The sequence below is a fragment of the Cervus elaphus genome, chromosome 29 (assembly GCF_910594005.1).
Source record: "Cervus elaphus chromosome 29, mCerEla1.1, whole genome shotgun sequence".
NCBI lineage: Eukaryota > Metazoa > Chordata > Mammalia > Artiodactyla > Cervidae > Cervus > Cervus elaphus.
The window spans coordinates 10,051,780-10,073,482 of record NC_057843.1 but is presented as its reverse complement, the minus strand read 5'-3'; the positions used below and the strand labels follow the sequence as shown (position 1 = coordinate 10,073,482).

General features: G+C 41.6%; 1 protein-coding gene across 2 annotated transcripts in view; it reads right to left on the bottom strand.

Moving 5' to 3' along the window:
- The window catches only part of KIF13B (kinesin family member 13B), a 204,145-nt gene that overhangs the window by 88,974 nt on the left and 93,468 nt on the right, over positions 1–21,703 (bottom strand). For both annotated transcript variants that reach the window (XM_043891130.1, XM_043891131.1), the window contains exons 11-15: positions 20,455–20,667; positions 18,807–18,917; positions 13,089–13,223; positions 5,651–5,781; positions 1,011–1,097 (exon numbers count right to left, since the gene is read on the bottom strand). In XM_043891130.1, the coding sequence (XP_043747065.1) occupies positions 1,011–1,097; positions 5,651–5,781; positions 13,089–13,223; positions 18,807–18,917; positions 20,455–20,667 (677 nt within the window). The remainder of the gene's footprint in view (positions 1–1,010; positions 1,098–5,650; positions 5,782–13,088; positions 13,224–18,806; positions 18,918–20,454; positions 20,668–21,703) is intronic.

The following is a 21,703-nucleotide window of genomic DNA, read 5'->3' as shown; positions in this document are numbered from 1 at the left end:
AAGTTGTGAGAGATAATGGTAGAAAAATCAACCTAATCCAAACTATGAAGGCTCTGTACACTAAGCCAAGCGATCTATGATTGATTTAATTTGAGAGAAAAACATGAACAACATTTTCCACATACTTTGTAGCCCTCTACTGTCTCAGAAATAATCAGGACGGCAGCTGGCCCACCAGCAAAGGGTCGAGTCAGCTTGATATCTGAAACACAAGTGCCAGTGACTTAAGTTTTATACTCTATCCAGCCCGCTGGTCCTCACCAACACAACAGCAGTTTTGTATGGGAAAAGATGTCTAGTCCCAGCTCAGACTTTCTCAGCCTCCCTTGCAGCTGAGAAGCAAATTCTAGTACGTGAGGGGTCAGAGGAAGGTCACTGGGGACTCTGGGGAGATTTCTGCTTCTTCTGCTCAGGATAGTCAGGGCTAGTCCTGCCACCCCTCAACCTTGCCTTCTTCGGGGTGTCTGAGTGCTGCTTTGATGCCCGGAGGGGCGTGGTCATCGTTAGACCACAGGGAAGAGGCAGGACAATGACAAGATTCTGCCATGACTCTTTCGAGAGCCTGAGCCAGTGCCAACAACCATCCTCCTTGGGAGTCCCTGTTTTGTCAGAGAAAGGAACGTTTAACCCAGAGTCAAATCTGCCATTAATTGCAGCTGGGAGCAATCCTAAATAAAACACAAGCCTCCTTTCTTGGACAAGGAAACTAAAACCACTACTTCTCAAAAAATAAAAATATAAGCATGTCAGACAAATAATAAGATGCCATATGGCAAAACAATCATCTTCCATTGGGAAATAAAATTTAAAAATATGTAACTGAATCAATATTTCTCCTGAATGCACTGTTCATGCGTCCCTCAGGCTCAAGCAGTATAGGGAACAAGCATGTGTATACTGAATAAATATCAATATATATGTGTGCACAAACCAATACATAATATTTATGGCATTAAGTTTTCTTTTTCTGTTACAGAGCACCTCCCTCTTTAAGAGCATGACCGTTGTACCTGAAGAAGTGGTTGTTCCCCCACAATATCCTGTCCCCGTGGTGCAGCTGAATAGGACTGGATACAGAGGAGCCATTTACAAATGTTCTGTGGAGAGAAGAGGCCAAACATGTGAGCAATGATTATCATATCCTCTCCTTCAATTTCTCCAATACAGGAAAAGCAAAATAACCAATTCCCCCAAAATAAAACGCCCTTGGCAAATTATTTTTTTTATTTCCTTCTTTGCTGATTTACCTAAAATGCCCATGGTACCAAGCGCTATAAATTATTAACTTCTATTTTTCAAAGTTCTAAACTTGTCATATAGCATATTAAGGAGTAAATATGGAACCATTACAGCTAGTGATACGAAGACAGTGGCAGCGTACATGACAACTAGAACAAGGATGTCCAATCTACACAGATAGAAAAAGCCAATCAACCAACTAAACCCAGAACTATCTACAGTGGCAGTAACAAGAAATGAGATCTGAAAAAAAAAAAAAAAAGAAATGAGATCTGTTCAATTCTTAACTTCCTATAGCACAGAAAAATGTCTATATCTTATCAATATAGAAGAGCTATAAGGTTCACTTGACTGCTCACCCTGACAATGCAGTTCAACACAAGAAATGGTGGGCAGAAGATTATTAAGGAAAAACTTCAGAGGGGTGGGAACTAAATAGAAAATCACGTATACCATTATAAGGCTGATATTACTGGAATATCTCTGTCATCATGTCTCTCCCACTGAGTGACTCATCTGCTTAGAGGATAAAGGTCTTTAATTTGTCATTAAAGGCCCTGCAAAAGGAAACCCTCTTAATCTCCTCCTTTCCCTGTTCCAGTGAATTCTCAACTCCAGAAAAATAAAAAACAGGGAGAGGGTGTTACGCTCTGTCCACTAGACAATGATTTTCTTTTCCTCCAAAGCGAGGGTTGTCCCAATCCTATCACCGGGAAGAGCGCTCCTGTTCCTCTTCATCCCCCTGAGTCTCAATTCATGATTCCTCGCAAAGCTCAGTTTGATTTCTCCAAAGCCCAGTTTGATTTCTGCTTCCTCGGTCACTCCAGCCTATATTACCTTAATCTCTTTAAACTCCTAAAGCACTCACCTGGCTTTGTACAGATAGTTATTTTTAACGTATATGCACAGACAGAACCTTACTCTGCATCTAGACTCCACTTACCATGTGGGCTTTTAACAACTTCTGAAACATTTTTTGATTTTCTGCTGTACTGGGTCTTCGCTGCTGTGAAGGCTTTCTCTCGTGGTGGTGAGCAGGGACTACTCTGTGTGTGAGTGGGCTTCTCTGGTGGAGCACAGGCTCCAGGGTGAGGGCCTCAGTAGTTGCATCTCCCAGACTCTAGGGCACAGGCTCAGTAGTTGTGGCATACGGGCTTAGCTGCCACGCGGCATGCGGGATCTTCCCGGACCAGGGGTCGAACCTGTGTCTCCTGCATTGGCAGGTGGATTCTTTACCACTGAGCTACCAGGAAAGCTCCATGTGGGCTTTAAACACTAAAAGTAATTGGTCTCTATGTTCCTATAGTCTGATTTATTCAAAGCATGAGCTCAAAAAATAGAGCAATGACAAGAGGGGACCTACTAAAAGTAGCAGATTTTAGCCTGTATGACACAAATTTCTTAAATACAGTGAGGAGTTTAATTAAAGGCAAACACATTATACAGGCTTATTTTCTAAAGCTCTAGCAGTTAATAAATAAAAGCATGACTATAATAACAGTTCTCAAAGTGTGGTCTGCAGGAGGTCCCAAAGATCAAATTTATTTGTGTAACAACACTAACCTGCCATTTTTCACTGTGTTTACATTTGCGTTGGCAAAGAACAAAACTATTGGTGTTTTTGCACAAATCAAGGCAAGGGCACCAAACACTTATTAGTAGTTCCTAGATTATTCGCTGCTGTGTACTCACAATTTTTAAAAATGTTTCATTTGAAAAGGTCCTTGATGAAGGAATAAAAATCAACTGTACTCCAATAAATTTTTTTTAAAAATCAGAAAGTAAAAATAAATTTATGACAACAAAACTTTAAAATTACTACTTTTGGTAAATCTTGACCCTTGAGTAGTATACAACTTCTTAAAACATTCGAGGTGACAACATGAGAAGCATACAAAGCTCTATGCTGAAGCATACCGAAGTATGACGACCGTCTTGAGCAAACACACACACAAAAGTGGTTTTCTGGCACATTTTCTTGAAAATGAACAAAGGTAGCCTGTCACCTTGACCAAAGTAATTGACAGTATTTGTTGTCAAGCTTTCCAGTGAAAATTAAGAGTTTCAGGAAATTTGTGTCGATGTCCTGCAACCAAAGACCACCAGGATCACTCCCGTAGTTGAGCCGGTTAGGTTTATCATTCATACCAAGGGAGAAGACACCACAGGAAGCCTGGGGGTGTCAGCAAGGGGGTAACGGGGACAGGCGGGGGGACTGCTGCAAGGAATGGGCTTCAGCTGGACAACCCAGCTGATGGCCTAAGGAGGTGGGAGTCCTATATATATTGGATGCTGTCAGAGAGCAGGACTAATTCTATGATTGGGTTTGTCAAAAATCTTATTCCCAGAGAGGAGACGAGGATAAAGTTGTAATTGGTAAAGAAATAGCCACTCACATCTGCTGAGAGGTGTCTGGTATTTTGGGTGTGGCACAGTGACCATGGGCTTCCCAGGTGGCGCTAGTGATAAAGAATCTGCCTGCCAATGCAGGAGACGCAAAAAGATGCGAGTTCAATCCCTGGGTCAGAAAGATCCCCTAGAGGAAGAAATGGCAACCTGCTCTAGTATTCTTGCCTGGAAAATTCTATGAACAGAGGAACCTGGAGGGATACAGTCCATGGGGTCGCAAAGAGAGAGACATGACTGAGTGAGCACACAGTGACCTTGGTTTTTGTCTCTGCTGCGACAAAATTCTAATATGACCTGTTTCATCTTATTCTGTCACAGCCTCAGAGTAACCTTCCCTGGGCTTGGTGTCTGTGAGAGTATTTAATGGGAGAATGGCATGCCTGTGCAAGCCAGGTTATGCTCTTTTCTTCTTCCTCATTTGCATCCTTCACCATGAGCTTGATAGCTACCAAACATTTAAAGACTTTATGGGTGAAATCAGTGATGATATTAATGATTTTTTAAATATGATGATGAATCAGCATTCAGAAGATCAGTATATCAATTAACCATCACTTATAATAGTTACATAGACAGTTACACAACAGGACAATAACAGTCTTAAAGCTGAAGGAGACAAACCAACAAATACTTAGTTTGTATAATGTTATGCCTTTTCATTACTTACTGAGCACTTGGATTATTAGTCTGGTGCGCGTGTGTGTGTATGCTCAATAGTATTCAACTCTTTGCAACCCCATGGACTACAGCCCACCAGGCTCCTCTGTCCCTGGAATTTTTTCAGGCAAGAATACTGGAGTAGGTTGCCATTTCCTCCTCTAATATTAGTCTGACATTATGCACTAAGGATAGAAAACCAAAAAAGAAAGGTCCTCTTCCTCAAAGGACCCCCAGGCCCATGCGGTAACAGAGGCTAGCAGCCCACAAGAACACAGCATGCAGTGCTAACATAACAGGAAGCGCAGAATGCGCTAGGAATATGCACTGGGGGGCCCTTATTTTAGACTCAAGTAGATAATGACAGAGCTTAACCTTGAAGGTCAAACGGGAGTTAGCTGGCCAGAGGAACAGCAGCTGCAGAGGAAGAGGAGATGAATAGGAGGGGCGTAAAGGACTTTGTATCAGGAAGAGCCAAAAGCCATCTGGCTGTATGCAGCACGGACCAGAAAGAAGATCAGGCTGCTGGCAGGGATTCCAATCAGGATTTGACTGGGGGGCAGGGAGGAATCCCCTGATGGTCTAATGGTTAGGACTCTGCACTTCCACTTCCCGGGGCCTCGTTCGATCCCTAGTCAGGAAATTAGGATACCACAAGTCATGCACAGCATGGTAAAAAAAAAAGTTTTGATGGAGGCCTTACTTAAATAAGGTGACGTTAGTATGTACAGAGAGGAAGGATGGGTTTAAGCAATATTAAAAAGTTAACCGAGAGCCTGTTACACAGAGTGAAGAATGTCAGAAAAACAAATACTGCACATTAACACACATTTATGGAATCCAGAAAAATGGTACTGACGAACCTATTTTCAGGGCAGCAATGGAGACACAGAGAACAGACCTGTGGCCGCAGCGTGGGAAGGAGAGGGTGGGACAAACTGAGACAGTAGCAGGGAAACATATACATCATCGTGTGTAAAACAGACAGCTAGTGGGAAGCTGCTGAATAACACAGGGGCCGCGGCTCCGGGGTCTGTGACAACCAAGGGGGTGGGCTGGGGTAGGGCGCTGGCAGAAAGTTCAGAAGGAGTGGATATACGTACACTTACGGCTGATTCACACTGTTGTATGGCAGAAACCAACACTGTAAAGCAATTTCTCCCCAATTAAAAATAAATGTGAAAAAAGAAAAAAAGTTAACTACTAAGGACTTGGTAACTAACTATCTTCATTAAGTGAACGTAAAAGCCAAAAACAAGGCCAAATGACCTATACCACCCTCAGTTAGTGTACTTTCCGCCTCTTAAAAATTACTGTGACATTAACACTAAATGAAGTACATTACCTGGTGTTCTTTTGAGGAGTCAGCATAACCTGGCCTTCTGGTGTGATGTCTATGATACAATGTTCAGGGAGAATTCCCATGCCACACAGTTGGATATCTTGGGAATTTGCTGAACCTATCAGTGTATGTTCCTGTAAAAGAACCAAATTCACTGATTAATACTGCATTCTCACACGTACACAAACTGAAACTGTCTACTCTCTGCTCTAGTATATTACCTTATATTCTCAGCTGTCTACCCATGACCTTAGCTAAAAGATCTTTAAAGCAAATGGAATAGCAGGGGGAATTCCTGGCTTTCTCTTAAATTCATTATACAGGCTGTATTTCCTTATAAGGAATAAGGCACTGAATTGAGTTATATAGCTTTTAAACCTAAAAACTACAGGTTTATATTAATGGCTATACTATATTCTTTATTTTCCACTGCAATCTTGATTCAAAATATTCTATCCGACTTCAAAGCCTGAACCACATGTCAATTCAGTTCAGTTGCTTAGTCGTGTCTGACTCTTTGCAACCCCTCAGACTACAGCACACCAGGCTTCCCTGTCCATCACCAACTTTCAGAGCTTGCCCAAATTCATGTCCATTGAGTCAGTGATGCTGAAGCTGAAGCTCCAGTACTTCGACCACCTCATGTGAAGAACTAACTCATTGGAAAAGACCCTGATGCTGGGAAAGATTGAAGGCAGCAGAAGGGGATGACAGAGGATGTGCCAATGACATACCAAAAATACGGATCTGAAAACTACAGTTACCCAGGTTGTACATCACCTACCTGGTCTCAATCAAGATGAATCGACAAAGATAAAGAGCTATTCAAATACAAGGAGTCTGAGTTATTTTGTAAATCACATGGTCTCCCGAGATCTCATAAAAGATACAGCAGACGCATTCTTCTTACCGTATACCCCCAACTTCTCAATTCCCTAAGCCCCAATCACCAGGGTCACTTTTTGGCAAGTAATTGGGGAAAAAAAAAAAAAAAAACGGACAAAAAAATCGAGCCCCCTCTTCTGTGCTTCAACTTTTGACTGCACTTAAATGTTGGTATGACTGGGATCCGTCCCTAAGCCCACTTCTCCTATACACCTAGATCAGGGGTCAGACATGAAATACTTCAGGCTCTGTGAGTCATACACAATTACTCAATTCTGCCCCATGTGTGAAAGCAGCCAGACACAAAAGCACATGTACGGCTACTTCCCAATAAAACTTTACTGAAATCTGAACTTCATACAATTTTCACATGTCCAAAATATTATGACTCTTTTGATTTTTTTCCCCAACCTTTTAAAAAACGCAAACACTACTCTTGGCTCCTGAGCCATATGAAAACAAGCAGGGGGCAAGAGTTAACCCATGGAAGTAAGTTGCTATCCACTGGCCACAATGATCTCATCCAGTCCAACAGGCTTTAACTATGTATCAATGTCTCTACCTATCTATCTAAAATCACCAACCAGGAACTACAGACTTTAGTTCCAACATTTTCCCACCTCCACCACCTCTGTCCTAGTCGCAGTCACCATTATTTCTTGCCCACTTGGTAGAATTTGGATGTTTAACGAAATTTCAAAGTTAAAGGGCCAGGGCAGAACTTTTGCTTCCACCCCTCACCACCCCACTGAGTCTATTCCCTTCCCCAATACCAATGGCACCACCACCTCCAAGCTGCTCAAGTGAAAAGGCTCAGACGCTATCCTGCAGTCTTCTCTCCGTCTTACCAGCCCACTTCCAGCCCCAAGTCAATCACAAAATCCTCTCAGGCTCTTCCTCTGACATGTATCAAGACTCAGCTCACTTCCCATCTCCACATCACATCCTAGTCTCTTCCCTGGGTGAATACTGTGTTGTTGTTGTTGAGTCGCTAAGTTGGGTCTAACTCTTGGCGACATGGATGGTAGCCTGCCAGGCTCCTCTGTCCATGGGATTTTCCCAGGCAAGAATACTGGAGTGGGTTCACATTTCCTTCTCCAGGGGATCTTCTCAACTCAGGGATGAAACCTGAGTCTCCTGGTTTCAAACTGGCAGGCAGATTCTTTGCTGCTGAGCTACCAGGGAAGCCCAGGTGAATATGAGCCTTCTATTGTTTCTCCACTTCCTTCCCACCCCATCCCACCTACTTCCACTTTCAAGAGCTGATCACACGATCCCCCTACTAAGAATCAGCTATGGCTTCCCTTTGAACCTCTAGGAAGTTCAAATTCTCACCCAGGCTTACAAACCTCCTGTGATCTGGCCCTGGCTACTTCTTCTACCCCAGCTCCCAGAACTCTGCCTCTCCTGGAGCATGATCCACCCACACAGGCCTTTCATCCATTCTTTGAGCACACTAACCACTTCCTCTGCCTGAAGAGTTCCTCCCCTGACGGTGATATTGGTAGTTTCTGATCATTTCTATCTCAGCTTTTAAGGGCACATCCTCAGAGAGGTGTATACTGAACTGACAATGAGAAAGAACCACCATCTTACTCTCATGCCTGAATCCCTTACATAGCGCTGACTGACTGTGGGTTTAGTGTCCATCTCCACAGCCAGCGAGGAAACTCTGAGAGAGAAGAAGGCAGCCTGTCCTGCAACCTACCGCCTCACCACTATATTCCAAGCATGTAACACAGGCCTGCTACATTGAGCCATTAAGTAAAAATAAAAGATAGATAAATGAACAACCATTTCCCTTAGCATCCTCCTCGGGTTCAGAGGAAGGTGATTCTCTCCTCTCCTTTGTCCACGAGGCCTCTAATTACACTCCTGGTTCCGATTCTTCCCATCTCTTCTGGGACCCCAGTCTAACAAACAGGCCTCTTCCCTTCCATCACTTTCACTTTCCCTCTTCTGGGGGTTTCCTCTCTCAAGTGCACTGCAGTGCGGTTTCCAAGGAAACAAAGAGCTGGGATCAGAATTGCGTTCTGGTATCCGGTTCAGTCCTCAGGGGATATATACGAGAAACACAGGGACACTCCAGGCCAATGTCTACTCCTCGATTTTGACTGAGGCTTCCTGGTCAATCCCTGGATTGACCTTCCTAACCCAGAGAAGGGGGCTTGACCAGGTGTCAACTACAAGGAATGCTTTAGTGACGTTCAGTAGCAGGCCAAAGGAATCCATTCCACACTCATCTCCCATCTTTCCTGTCTTAACACACCCACTACAAGGTGGGGAGAAGTTCCAAAGGGAGACAGAGAGTCTAAAGAGTAACAGAGCCTGAGATCACCTAAAAAAACAAAGACCCGACCCCCCCCCACCCCCGCCAAAGCCCTTGGCTTAGGCTATTTCTACATACAATCCCTTTCCTCCTCCCATGAGAAATTCTGGCAAGAATCCTGTGACTGTGGAAGCCTTTTTGTCCTTGGGGACAAAAAGCAGAAGAAGCTATGAACTACCCCCGAGACTGGAGTGTGAAGTAGAACCACCTCCAGCTGCCACACCCCAAGACTGCACACGGGTTCACCCGCACGTCTCTGCCCCTGCTTTTGTTCTCTTTGCCCAAAATGCTCTCTCTTCTCTTCATCCAGACACAAAACATTAATATCTTCAATACTTACTTCTGCCTCTTCTTCTCCTTGCAGGTTTCACTAGTAGCCTACACTGACTTCTCCCTTCTCTGAACCCCCAACTACATCTAGAGTCAGCACCTCAATTTACTATCATATAAGTGTTGTTTTCCCGCTATTTAGGCAGCAACCTATACAGGACTCCTGCATCTTCAGCAACAAGCAGAGTCCGTGATGCACAGTGGGTGCTGCTCAATATCAGCGAATAAACTGAATTAAAACAAAAACCATCAGAGGTGGGACACCAAACAGCAGAGTTGCTCCAGTCATGTCTGACTGTTTGATCCCATGGACTGTAGCCTGCCAGGCTCCCGTCCATGGGATTCTCCAGGCAAGAATACCTGAATGGGTTGTCATTTCCTTTTCCAGGGGATCTTCTCAAACCAGGGATGGAACCTGGGTCTCCTGCACTGCAGGCAGAATCTTTACCACTGAGCCACCAGGGAAGCCCCCAAACAGCAACGGTCTAATCCAAATTCCAGAAGGAAAACTATTTCTTTTTTCAACAAATATTACATTGACCTAGGCATTGTGCCACAAGAGATAAAAGATAGACATGATCCCAAATGTACAGCTTACATTATAAATGACGACTCAAGTGTCTCATTTGAGGTTACAATCCCTTTGATCAACGAAGTCCAAAAAGAGAGAAGTACAGAGTGGCATACTTCACACGAAGGCTTTTCCCACCCTGTGAGCAGAAAGAACAGCATATGCACACACTCTGTACGGCCGCTCAGCCTTATCAGGCCGGCCTCGCTTTGCACAAAGAAGCAGGACTGTAAAAAATAAGTGAGCAAGGAGATCTTAACCATCCGTGGGGAAAATGGCAATAATTCTGTGACAATTAAAACTGTAAAAACATGCAGAATTCTCTTGTTGCTATAATGTAGAGGGAAATGAAAAAACAATGAAACTATTATTTATTTAGTACAATGTCATTTAGAATATTAGAAACACTAAAATGGAAAGCATTTTATTTTTTTGTTAAAAGCTTATCGAGGGCCTCCCTGGGGGCTCATTGGTAAAGAGTCCACCTGCCAATGCCGGAGACACAGGTTTGATCCCTGATCTAAGAGGATCCCACGTGCCTGGGAGCAACCAAGCCCATGAGCCACAACTACTGAGCCTGTGTTCTAGAGTCCACGCGCTGCAACAAGAGAAGCCGCCACAATAAAAGCCGGTGTACCATAGCTAGACAGTAGCTCCTGCCCGCTGCAACTAGAGAAAAACGCCCAGCAGCAACAAAGACCCAGCACAGCTAAAAATAAACAAACATCATATGTAAAGCTTACTGAGTGTAGCTGGAACAGTGCTTCCCTTTTTCTTCTCAACATATAACTTACAACATGGAGTGAGGATATTTTCTACGCCTTGGTGCACTGCTATACTCCTTTATGCCTCTCCCACTTTATCCTTTGAGCTTTCAATGTTGTGAAGTATCTCCAAGAGTTCCTCTCACATGACGTGCTCTTTGGTTTAACCCTAATCCTTCGCGACATCTGCATTCTTCTCGTCACAACCACTTTCATCATTCACATTCGTAAGCTCACCTTCACTAACTTCCTCTGGCTGCGCATCTAGAATCGTTTGAATGCCCGCTATGTCAACATTATTCCCTAAATCATGTCAACTGGAATCTGTAGAGGCTGGAACCATGGCACACAAGAGCTGCCTGTCTATACAAATAAGATGCAAAAAGACCCCATCAGTTACATTCTGCTTAGAGTTTGGCCACCATACCTTGCGTCTGCCAGTTCTAGACAGAACAGATAAAGAGAGGATTCTGTTCTGGAAGAGAACCATTCAACTTGGAAGTAGAAAGAATGTTAGAGGTAATTTAATCCAGTGGCCTCATTTCACAGACGAGGTGCTCAAAGTCACCCAGTGATGTGAAGTCATCTGCCCAGCATTTACACTGACATGGGAATGTGAAAGCAGAGAAACAAAAACCACTCGGCCTCTAAATTCCTCCATCCCACATAATGGTATCACTTTACTGAAGCAGAAACTGTTCTTGGACGGAGGTCATCCTTTTGAATGTGCTTTGTCATGAATATACTCTTGTCATGGGTTTAGCCTGGGCAGTAAGAAACCAACACTGCCTCAGACTTTGCCAAAGCAGGGTTGACCACACAGTCTGCATCAGAAGCCCAACACCTCCTCACAAGATGGCCTGAAATATTTTGACTGCCCTCCAACAGTCTTTAAATAGTTTCTTTGTGTAACTTTTTAGCGAAGGAACAGATAGGAATTGGGTTTTTTTTTTTTTTTTCATATTGAGTGTGCGTGTTTGTGTGTTCTGATTTGAACATCACGTCAGAAGACAAAAAGAATTCACAGTTCTGATGATCTAAAGGGCAAAACACTTAAGTCCCATACGAATACTGCATGAGTATCCCCAGCTGAAATTCTAACACAAACAGCTGCCAACGCTGTTAGAAGCATAGCAGGAGATGTGCCAATCCGTCGTTTTTTCCCAAAGGACAAGGGTGATATAATAAAGTACCAGAGGATCAAGTGAGAAACTGGTATGTGGGAGAAGGTATATGTCAGCAGGGCTTCCGTTTATAAAATGCTTCTATAGGTCAACTCCCATTTAAGCCTCCAGGAAGCCTGTGAGGTAGCCAGAGAAAACTTCCATTTATAGAGAAGGAATCTGTAGACTGCGGGGGTAAAGACCTTGAGAAAAAAACGGCTGTCAAGAAAGTGGTGCTGGACCAGAAATTCAGCGCATCTCCCTCCCACTGCCCACAGCACCTGAGCATGCTAACAGGAGCGTATGCATTAGAGACTCGACTTAATGCACAGAGTAATAAAACATGATATGAGATACTTAGGAATAGCAGGGCCTTATCAAAACACTACAAAGCAATTACCCCAGACATGTCTGATAAAAACTGGGAAACCAGCCAACGTGTCATGAATTCTTCAGGCTCTTTAGAAATGAAAGGACACAAATCTCTAATTCTCACAGTGCTTCCAACTGTACCAGCTCATATCTTTGCTGTCCCAGTCACTAACTCAGTTAAACCCTCAGAGATAGTTCCTGTATTATGAGAGGAAAATTCCCCACCTAGTATTTATTAACTGCATGTCAGAGTAACTCATCTATGTTCTAGGCTTGGCAATTTTGGTGAACACCTCATAATTTCTATAGTGTCTGATTCATGTTTATCCTAAAGTTGTCTCATCTTCCTGTTATGTCCAACAACCTATATAGCTTTCAATGTACATGACTATATACATATATAGAATGTATATATATTTCTGTATATTTGGTTTCTTCTGCTCCAGGCTCTGACCCTCTCAGCCTCTAAGTGACTTACTCTTCTTTTTGTAAGTTGACAATGCAAAATGTTTAACTTTCCTAAGAGTTAATTTTTAACTTTCTTAAGAGTTACTGGAAACACAAATTTTCAAGTCAAGTGGTCCTAATTACTTTTTAAGAACATTTCCTCTTGCAAACCAGGACCACTCACCAAAAGGTGTGCTGCATGGAAACCCCAAGAGCTTCAGTCTACCAATGAAACCATTTAGTTTACAAGTCGTTCTTTAAGCTCAAGCTATCCACTTAACTCCCTGCTTTAATCACACTAAAGGATAGAAGTCAAGCTACTTAATTTGTTGGAGATAATATCAGAATACCATTTTGTATATTTACTAGGTTGAAAAATATATTTACGTCACTCAAAGACGAAAAAGAGAGACTGGTCTTAGAAACCCAAGATTTTTCTACACTGCAACTGAAGCAAACAAAAACAATTTGCTAACTCATTCTTTTTGAATATGCATGGTTCTCCGAGTATAAAGAAAGGATACTATGAAATACTGCTCTATTTCATGGCAGAAGACAGTAGACAAGCCTACGACCTTACCTTTAAGTAATAAACCAGAAGTTCATTCAGAGCAGGATCAGCATTCAGATTAACGAGGAAACATTTATCGTCCCCAACTTTAATTCCAGACGATTGAAGAGAGATTCCAAGACTCTCAAGCTGTTTCTGTCGCTCCTGTAAACGCATTAGAGAAGTATTAATTCCACAGCTATTGAGGCAGCAAGCTATAAACCGCCATATATGATGGTAATTATGAAATAACTTTATAACTCAAATATGTTATCTTTGGACATGGTATCATATAGATGACTGCATTTGTCCTCTTTCTAAACTATATAAACTCTATAGTTGAGAATGAGAACAAACTCTAATGTTGCTTTGTGAAGTAATTTCAAAAGTAAAGCCAATTACAAATCGCCACCAAATATACTAAGCTCTCACTTTTCATTCTTGAAAATATCTAACATCCTGAATTCATCTTTCTCATTTAATTCTTTATATATGAGCAAATGTACGTGTTTTCTATTCAACTGTGATCTTCCTAAAAAGCCAAGTATTTAATACACTTGGCAGGTCCCCAGCAAGGACGATAACCGAACTCCCTCAGCAAAGCCACAGGCCCTTCAGTCTGACCCACTGACTCCACGGTCATGTCCTGTCACCCCTCAACTATACACAGTTAATGGGGCATCTTCCAGGACCCTAGAGTCTCAACAACGCTCTCCCTAGCTTAAGGGATTTTACACCTATTCCTCCTAGCTGAAGCACATCTGTTCTCAAACCTGGTAACTTCTTACTCCATCATTTCTCTGTGAGGGCAGGGACCCTGTCTCCCCACTGGGGATTCCTAGCACCTCACAGAGTGTGTAACACACAAGAGCACTCAAATCGCCAGTGTTGTGAATTTTTCAAAATAAAATCTGCATATTCAGGAAAGCCCTATTTGCAAAAGAACATGGACCTTTCCTTTCTGTGCCTACCGGTCTCTGAATTCATACAACATACATGTGTGCACACAGGGAGACACATGTGAATCCTGCAACCGAGGCTTTGTTACCAGCGTACACAGATCAGGGCAGAGCAGGGTGTCTGACCGTGTACACACAGCAAATAGGAACAAGTCATCAAGAACCTTTGATTCTGACAAAAGGCAAGGCAAGCTGTGTTATTTAACTAGGGCCACACAGTAAGGCTGCAGGATAATTAAATTTCAAGCTTAGAATTTTGCTATTCTAGGCACAACCTCCTAATTTATACAGCCACTGCAACCCAAACAGTCTCTCCTAGAATACTATTGCGAGGGTAGAGAATGGGCTATTTTGGTTCTGGGTCTTTGAATTCAGTCTCTTTTCTAACAAAAAACCATTATTGGGTTTTTTCAGAAGTTCTGAGTCATTTAACACTAGCCATTAGTTTTCAGCACTCAATCCAAAGAAATTATTATTCTTGATAAAGAACCATGTTCCTAAAATGAAGAAAGCAATTCTAATATAGCTTGTATAGTCCCTTTTGAGGGAAACCTCTTTTAAATACATGGGGATATTGGTGTGATTAAAAAATAATTCCAATAATGAGAAGAAACACTTCTCTGTAAAAATATACATATTTTTTAAACTACAAATGAAATGGGTAGACACTCATGAACTAACATTAAATTTAAAATGCAGAGTGTAACTAGTACATCGATCTGTGCACTGGAAAATCCTGGAAGAAACCACAAAGATGTTAACAGTAGTTTTCTTTGGATGACTGGATCAGTTAAATTTTCTTCATAATAATCTTTCTGTATTTTCTATAAGTAAATACTACTTTTGCAATACACAGTTCCTTTTACTTACATTCTTCTTAGGACTCTAGTGATTTCATTTTATTTATTTTTTAATTGAAGGATAATTGCTTTACAGTACTGTGTTGGTTTCTGCCAAACACCAGCATGAATCAGCCATAGGTACATATGTCCCCTCCTTCTTAAACCTCCCTCCCATCTCCCTCCTCATCCTACCCCTCCAGGTTGACAGAACTCTGGTTTGAGTTCCCTGAAAGTCACTCAGTCATGTCCAAATCTTTGTGACCCCATGGACTATACAGTCCACGGAATTCTCCAGGCCACAGTACTGGAGTGGGTAGCCTTTCCCTTCTCCTGGGGATCTTCCCAACCCAGGGATCGAAGCCAGGTCCCCCACATTGCAGGCAGATTCTTTACCAGCTGAGCCACAAGGGAAGCCCTGAGTTCCCTGAGGACTCCAGTCATTTCCACTATGGAAATAATTATAAATTTAGAAGAAATTTCATTACTGTCATCTAGTAGCAAAATTTTCATTCATAGAGAGGCAAAGGTAAGCCTGAAAAAGAATGTATGACTTAGCAAAGGTAAAGTCACTCAAGAGAGAGGGAAAAGAGAGGACTTAAATGAGATAATATAGTAAACCACTGCTTTACCCTACTTCCTTACGCATTTTCCTATCTTTCGAGACTTTATAACGGTAGAAATACCATAAAATCTTTGTTTAAACTGAAGGGCACAACATTGAAAACCCATCAATTCACTGTTACATCTACCACCAAAAAACAGACTCGAAGTTTTTAATTATTAATAAACTACAAAAGTTTGCAACATCTAAGAGTCAGTTCCAAGAATAAACAAGTATTATATGATCAAATATAGTGATATTTACTATGTATTGCTTCTGTTTTCAGAGACTACTTAACTTTTCCTATAAAATGTCAAACAGTTCTTTTAGTCATCTGGGTTCAGTGGTCTCTGTCGCAAGCTACTTAACTCTGCTAATGCCATAAAAAATACTAAAACAAATAAGCATGGCACATTCCAATAAAACCAGTTATGAAAAGAAGTGACAGTCCAGGTTTTGCCCAAGGGCTTAGTTTGCTAACCCCTGATCTATCTCACTTAAGTGTACACTTCTTTACTGAGAACATAAAAGATGGAAATTAAAGAATTTGGTATCAAATATATGGCACTGGGCTGAGAAATCAGTCAACTTTGATTTCAAATTATTTAACCAAAAATATTACTGAGCATATACTTTCAAAAACTAAAAGGAGGACTTCTTTGGTGGTCCAGTGACTAGACTCCATGCCTCTAGTGCAGGGGACGCAGGTTCAATCCCTGGTTGGGGAACTAGACCCCACATCCACAACTAAAGATCCCATATGCTGCAACTAAGACCTGGCTGAACCAAATAAATAAAAATAAATATTAACAGAAAAAAACTGAAAGATATGGCTTTTTTCCTTGAGAATTTTATAAACTCATTAGATAATAAAAGTATACACGCACAAAAAAAATCACATGAATTAAGAGTCAAGAGAGTATAGATAGGTTCCATAGGATTCAATGTCAGGAATAAGCTCTGGGGGCTGGCACGCCAGACGAAGATGCCACAGAACACAGAGGACTGCCAGAGAGCCTGGCTGGCTTGGAACAGACTCCCAGAAAGTTCTTACCAAGAGAAGTCCATTTGACTCAGTTCACCCAGATTTCCCCAAAGTTACCTGACCATGTACCATTTCTTTTCTCCCCAAAAGATTTATTAACAGTTGGTGGATAGACGGCCAGAAACACATTTTAGGGAAAACTAATCTGTACTGCAAAGAGGTTGATGACCAATAAACCAGCGACAGAGGAGAAGACAGCTGGAAGCACTGAAGCCGGGGAAGATGAGGTGTTGAATGCGGTGTTCGATAAACACCAGGCAGTCTGCAAAAGGGGCATGTGGCGGTAAGAAAGGACACTCAGGGCAGGGAAGATGCTGCGGGAAAGTCCCACCACACTGCACTGTCCCTGAGACCCGCCCTGCTGCACATCAGAGCAGGCAACCCAAGCACAACAGCACTTCAGAGTCAAGGTCTTACTTGCAGAGTAGCTCAGAAAGGCTCACGTACATTAGTCCCAAATCGGACAATTATCAGAATGACCTAACCTATGACAAACAAAGATAAATGTGTAATGAGAAATAAAGCTCATACACTGGTGTATTCTCTGCGTGATGTGAGGGATGTGCTTTCAAATAACCCCGTGAAGGGAAACAGGTAAAACAAGACTGGTCATACGTTGACCTTTAATGAAATTGGGTACTGGGTATGTGTGGGTTTATCATACTCATGTTCTCATCTGTTTTGAAAAGGACTGTAATAAAAATGTTTAAAAATCAACTTAAATCCTAGTATGCACTAATATAAATCTAACATCCACTTTATGCTACATAATAGTAGTACTGTCCTACAACATCTAATCTATCCACTGATTCTGGAAGCACACTGAGAGATAGAACTTGCTGAGTAATGAAAAGAGTAACAGTTCTATACATTCATGAATACCAGGAACAGTGAACACCAGAGATTGTTTAACTTTAGCAAAGGAAGGGAGGAGGCAGAGGTGATTTTAAATATCTGGGTAACAACAGGCCCTATCTTGCAGGGCTATTGGGAGGATTAAATAAAATACTGTATTTTAAAGTGCTTAGTCAACATTGTTTGTTAGTCGACGACATCCCAATACAAAATTAAAAAAAATTTTTTAAGTGCTTAGCATCAGGTGCAACATGTAAGTGTACTCAGTAAGTGCTGGCTGTTATTGTTATTATTAGCTACTGTGCACAAGTGGGCTTATTCTCAGCTTTGGAAGAACAAACTAAGGCCAGCGAGCAAAAATGGAAGAATAGAAGATTTCAGTTCAATAGCTACTACCATCAGAGTTGCCCAATCATGAAATGATTGTTCAATGTAGTACTGTGTTCCACATTATCATATATATTAGTATTTTTAAAACAGGCTAAATAAGCCTCTAACAGGAAAGCCATAGAGTAAATCTTTATGAAGCAGAGACTTGGACATTTTAGGATCTTCTCTAAACACTAATATTCCCACTGGAAGATTTCACAGCTCTATAGTAAATGGTCTAAAAATGAGACACAGTCACTTGGAACTTAGGTACTTCATTGTTACTTTTTACTGACTTGTCATATGGAAGAAAGCACGGAGCTTACAGCCTAAATATCCACTACTAATAATTTTATAGCTGGGTAAGTTTCTGAGGTTTGCAAAGCATTTAACAGAAATGGGTGTTCACAGCCAGTGGCTAGTTATATCATTTAAAAATTTTTATGGCCCTACAAATGTATTTCTTACATAATGAATACTCAATTAATTGTAGTTATGTTTTCCTTAAACTTCAAATTAACTTTGTGAAGTACAGACTCCTGGATTTAGGTCTTATTTAAATCAATTTGGGACTTCCCTGGTGGTCCAGTGGCTAAGACTCCGCCCTCCCAATGCAGGGGACGTGTTTTCAACCCCTGGTCAGGGAACTAAATTCCACATGCCACAACTAAAGATCCTGCAGGCTGCAACAAAAACTCAGCGAAGCCAAACAGCTTTTTTTTAAATAAACAAATCTGAATTGCTAGATTTGCTACATTCAAAGCTAAAAGTCAAACAGACATTACCATACATAAAATAGATAGCCAATGGGGATTTGCTGTGTGACCCAGGGGACCTCAAGCCTGGTGCTCTGTAACAATCCAGAGGGGTGGGATGAGGACAGCGACGGGAGGGGACATATGGACACCCGTGGATGATTCCTGCTGATGTTTGGCAGAAACCAACAGGATACTGCACAGCAAGTATGTTTCAATTAAAAATAAATAAACTTTTTAAAAGGGGAACCAGAAGCACGCTCAGCACTGCACTGCACAAGCTACCACAAGGTTTCTCTCTCCTTAAGCAGGAATCACGAACCTGGGCGATCTCCTCGGTTTTCCTTAGTTTCTCCTCCCAGGTCACAGTCATCTCCTGGATTAGCTTCTCTGACTCTTCCAGTCGGTCTTTCAGCTCTGGAGATTTCATTGCCTACAAGCAAAATGTTTATTTCATGAAATGCCTGCACGATGTCCTGGGAAAAGGATATCGTCACTAAACCCAAGAGGACCAGAGGAACAACGTGCCTCCTCGGAGCTCTACAGCTCGCTGAGGCTCCTGACCCGCCTAAGACACAAGGGCTGTCACTGACCCGCAGCATCCAGACTGCGGGTCACAGACTCACCCGGTTACCCAGTGCGCTTGAAGGAAGACTTAACTTCTTCCTTTTCCTCTCACCTATTGCTACTTTGAGGTCTAACTACAATTAGGGAGATAGAGAGTTCAAACTATCAAGGATTTATTTTCTTAAATCCCAGTAGGTCTAGACTCAAGACACGTGATTCATCCTAGTCTTCACTGATGTCTTTGGGTATGTATTCAAGGATACACAGACTAAGTATGTACATGCTACAAGCTGGATGGCATTATTATACCAGGAAGACAGAAAATTTCAAAGAATCTTGATGAACCGTAAAATTATTCCTGTAAAAACAGAGTAAGATTCAACAGGCAAAAAATACAATCAAGAGAATTATTTTGACCATGTAATTTACTGATGGTCAATGAGAAAGAATAGGTTATGGTCCCAGGTCCAGGAAAGAATTCCACAGGCTGGGAAATCATAGGAACAAAAATGTTCATTAAAGTAGGGATCTTGAATCTGACATTTTATCCCACTTTTGATAAAAAGATAAGCATTTGAAACCATTGTATACAGGATGGATAAATAACAAGGTCCCTCTGTAGAACACAGGGAACTATATCCTATGACAAACCATAATAGAAGAGAGTATGGAAAAGAACATAAATAACTAAATCACTATACTGGACAGCAGAAATTAACACAACACTGTAAACACACTATACTTCAAGAGATTTTAAAACTAAAAAAGATCTGTGATTAGAATTGTGTAGGCTTCAAATTCAGTAACAGAACTATATACTATAGCATCTTTTAATACAAAGGATAGTGACATAGAGCACTATTAAAAAGATGGCTACTTCTCTGCCCTAGAATATTTTTTCTTATGAATATAATTAACCCATAATATGAAAAAACTAGATTATTATACTGTGCAAGACCATAGTATTTCTGTTTGGACTTTACCTGCAAACATATGATTCTACAAAACTCCATTTGATGCCTCTTCTAATCAGCCTATGCCCACTGGCCACCGTGTGCCGCCCTATATTAAATTGTATCTGTTTTTTCCAAGCGCCTCTCTCTCCCCCCTACTCTACCTCTTCTCTCTTGTCTGTCATCTGTTCAGTGCAAAGGAGTATTTTCTCAGTTACCTTGACTCTCTCCTTCTAGTCAATCCTTTAACACCTGTAAAAACTATCTAAATTTCAACCATGACAATTTATCTGTCTTCCTTTATTACTCATCTCATATTTCTCTTCCTATAGGAAATCCAAAAATTCTGAGTCGAATATTCATCATTTAGGCCCCAAGGGAAGGCAATTCAGGTTCTAGATTTACTAGATTTTCCTAGACTCATAGGCGTGGCTCAGCTAGGCCTTATACCTCTGCTTTGGTTAGCTGCTCACGGAGTTTTTCTACTTCTTCCCGGAGATCCCGGATAATCCGTGCGTTGGGATCCTCGTTCACCACGGCGTGGTTCACGATGTGCTTGGCACGATCCGCATACCGTAAGGTTGAGAGGGTTTCGTCATAGTTGTCAGCTGCGGGGCTCACAGTAGCCACCATGGCAGTCTTGCTGTTACCCCCAAGGCTGTCCTGGAGGAGAAGAGAAATTGAACAGCTTTTTCAAGTTGGAAGAAAGCATCATATGGGAACGCTGAAGTCAGAAATGGTGAGATAATGTCCCCAGGTCAAAAACAGATTTAAGGGCAAAGCCAGGACTTAAATACAGGTGACCTGACTCCCAGTCCCTTGCTTTTTCTTCTTTGGCAAGCTACTTTTCTGCAAAAAGGAGCTTTGGTTTTTGAGAAAGAACAGGGAAATATTAATACAAAGAAGCCCCCTTTTATTTCAGTTTGATAAAAATTCATTCTAAGTCAATTTGTCATCTTTTAACAGGCAACATGATACCACAGGTCAGCAGACTGCTCAGAATAAAAAAGGATGCTTCCTTAAATACCTGCAAAATCTCCCTGAGAAGAACTGAACAATTCTAATAGCATTTGATCAAAGAGTGATTGCCTACAGTCTATTCCATAACACCATGTATCTGGAATGTCTATGAAGCTTAAATGATGTCTCAGAAAGTGGTGCTATTACAAGCTATCGAGCTCCTTGTACCTTTTTTTAAAAAAAAACATAAGGAATAATTATGGTCTTATTAAACAAAAGATACATCTTATCTTTTGTACAAAAGTACTACATCTTATTCCCTCTGACAGCACTTCAAACACTACTAAAACAGGCTTCAAGTTCTGTACAACCACTTCTAGAATTCAGACAAGGGTGTTAAAAAATAAAAAGATATTCATCTCCATTATACAAAACTGCTAACTAAATAAATGAGTTTTAGAATGGGCTCCAACCAATTCAAAAACCAACTTTCCCTTGACAGCATTAAAAATAACTAGATATAACTTGGAATTACAAAATGAGACTTGGAAAGTCAGATCTACCCCACACCACTTTACCACACAAAGGCTACATGAACTCCAACTGCAGGAGGCGGCCTCCAAGATGACCCCCAGAGATCTTGCCTCCTGGAATTCACACCCGGGGTCTCCCTTTCCCCAAGTGTGGGCAGGAATTGCTGATCTGCCTCTGAGGAAGAGAACACAGAAGTGATGGCCTG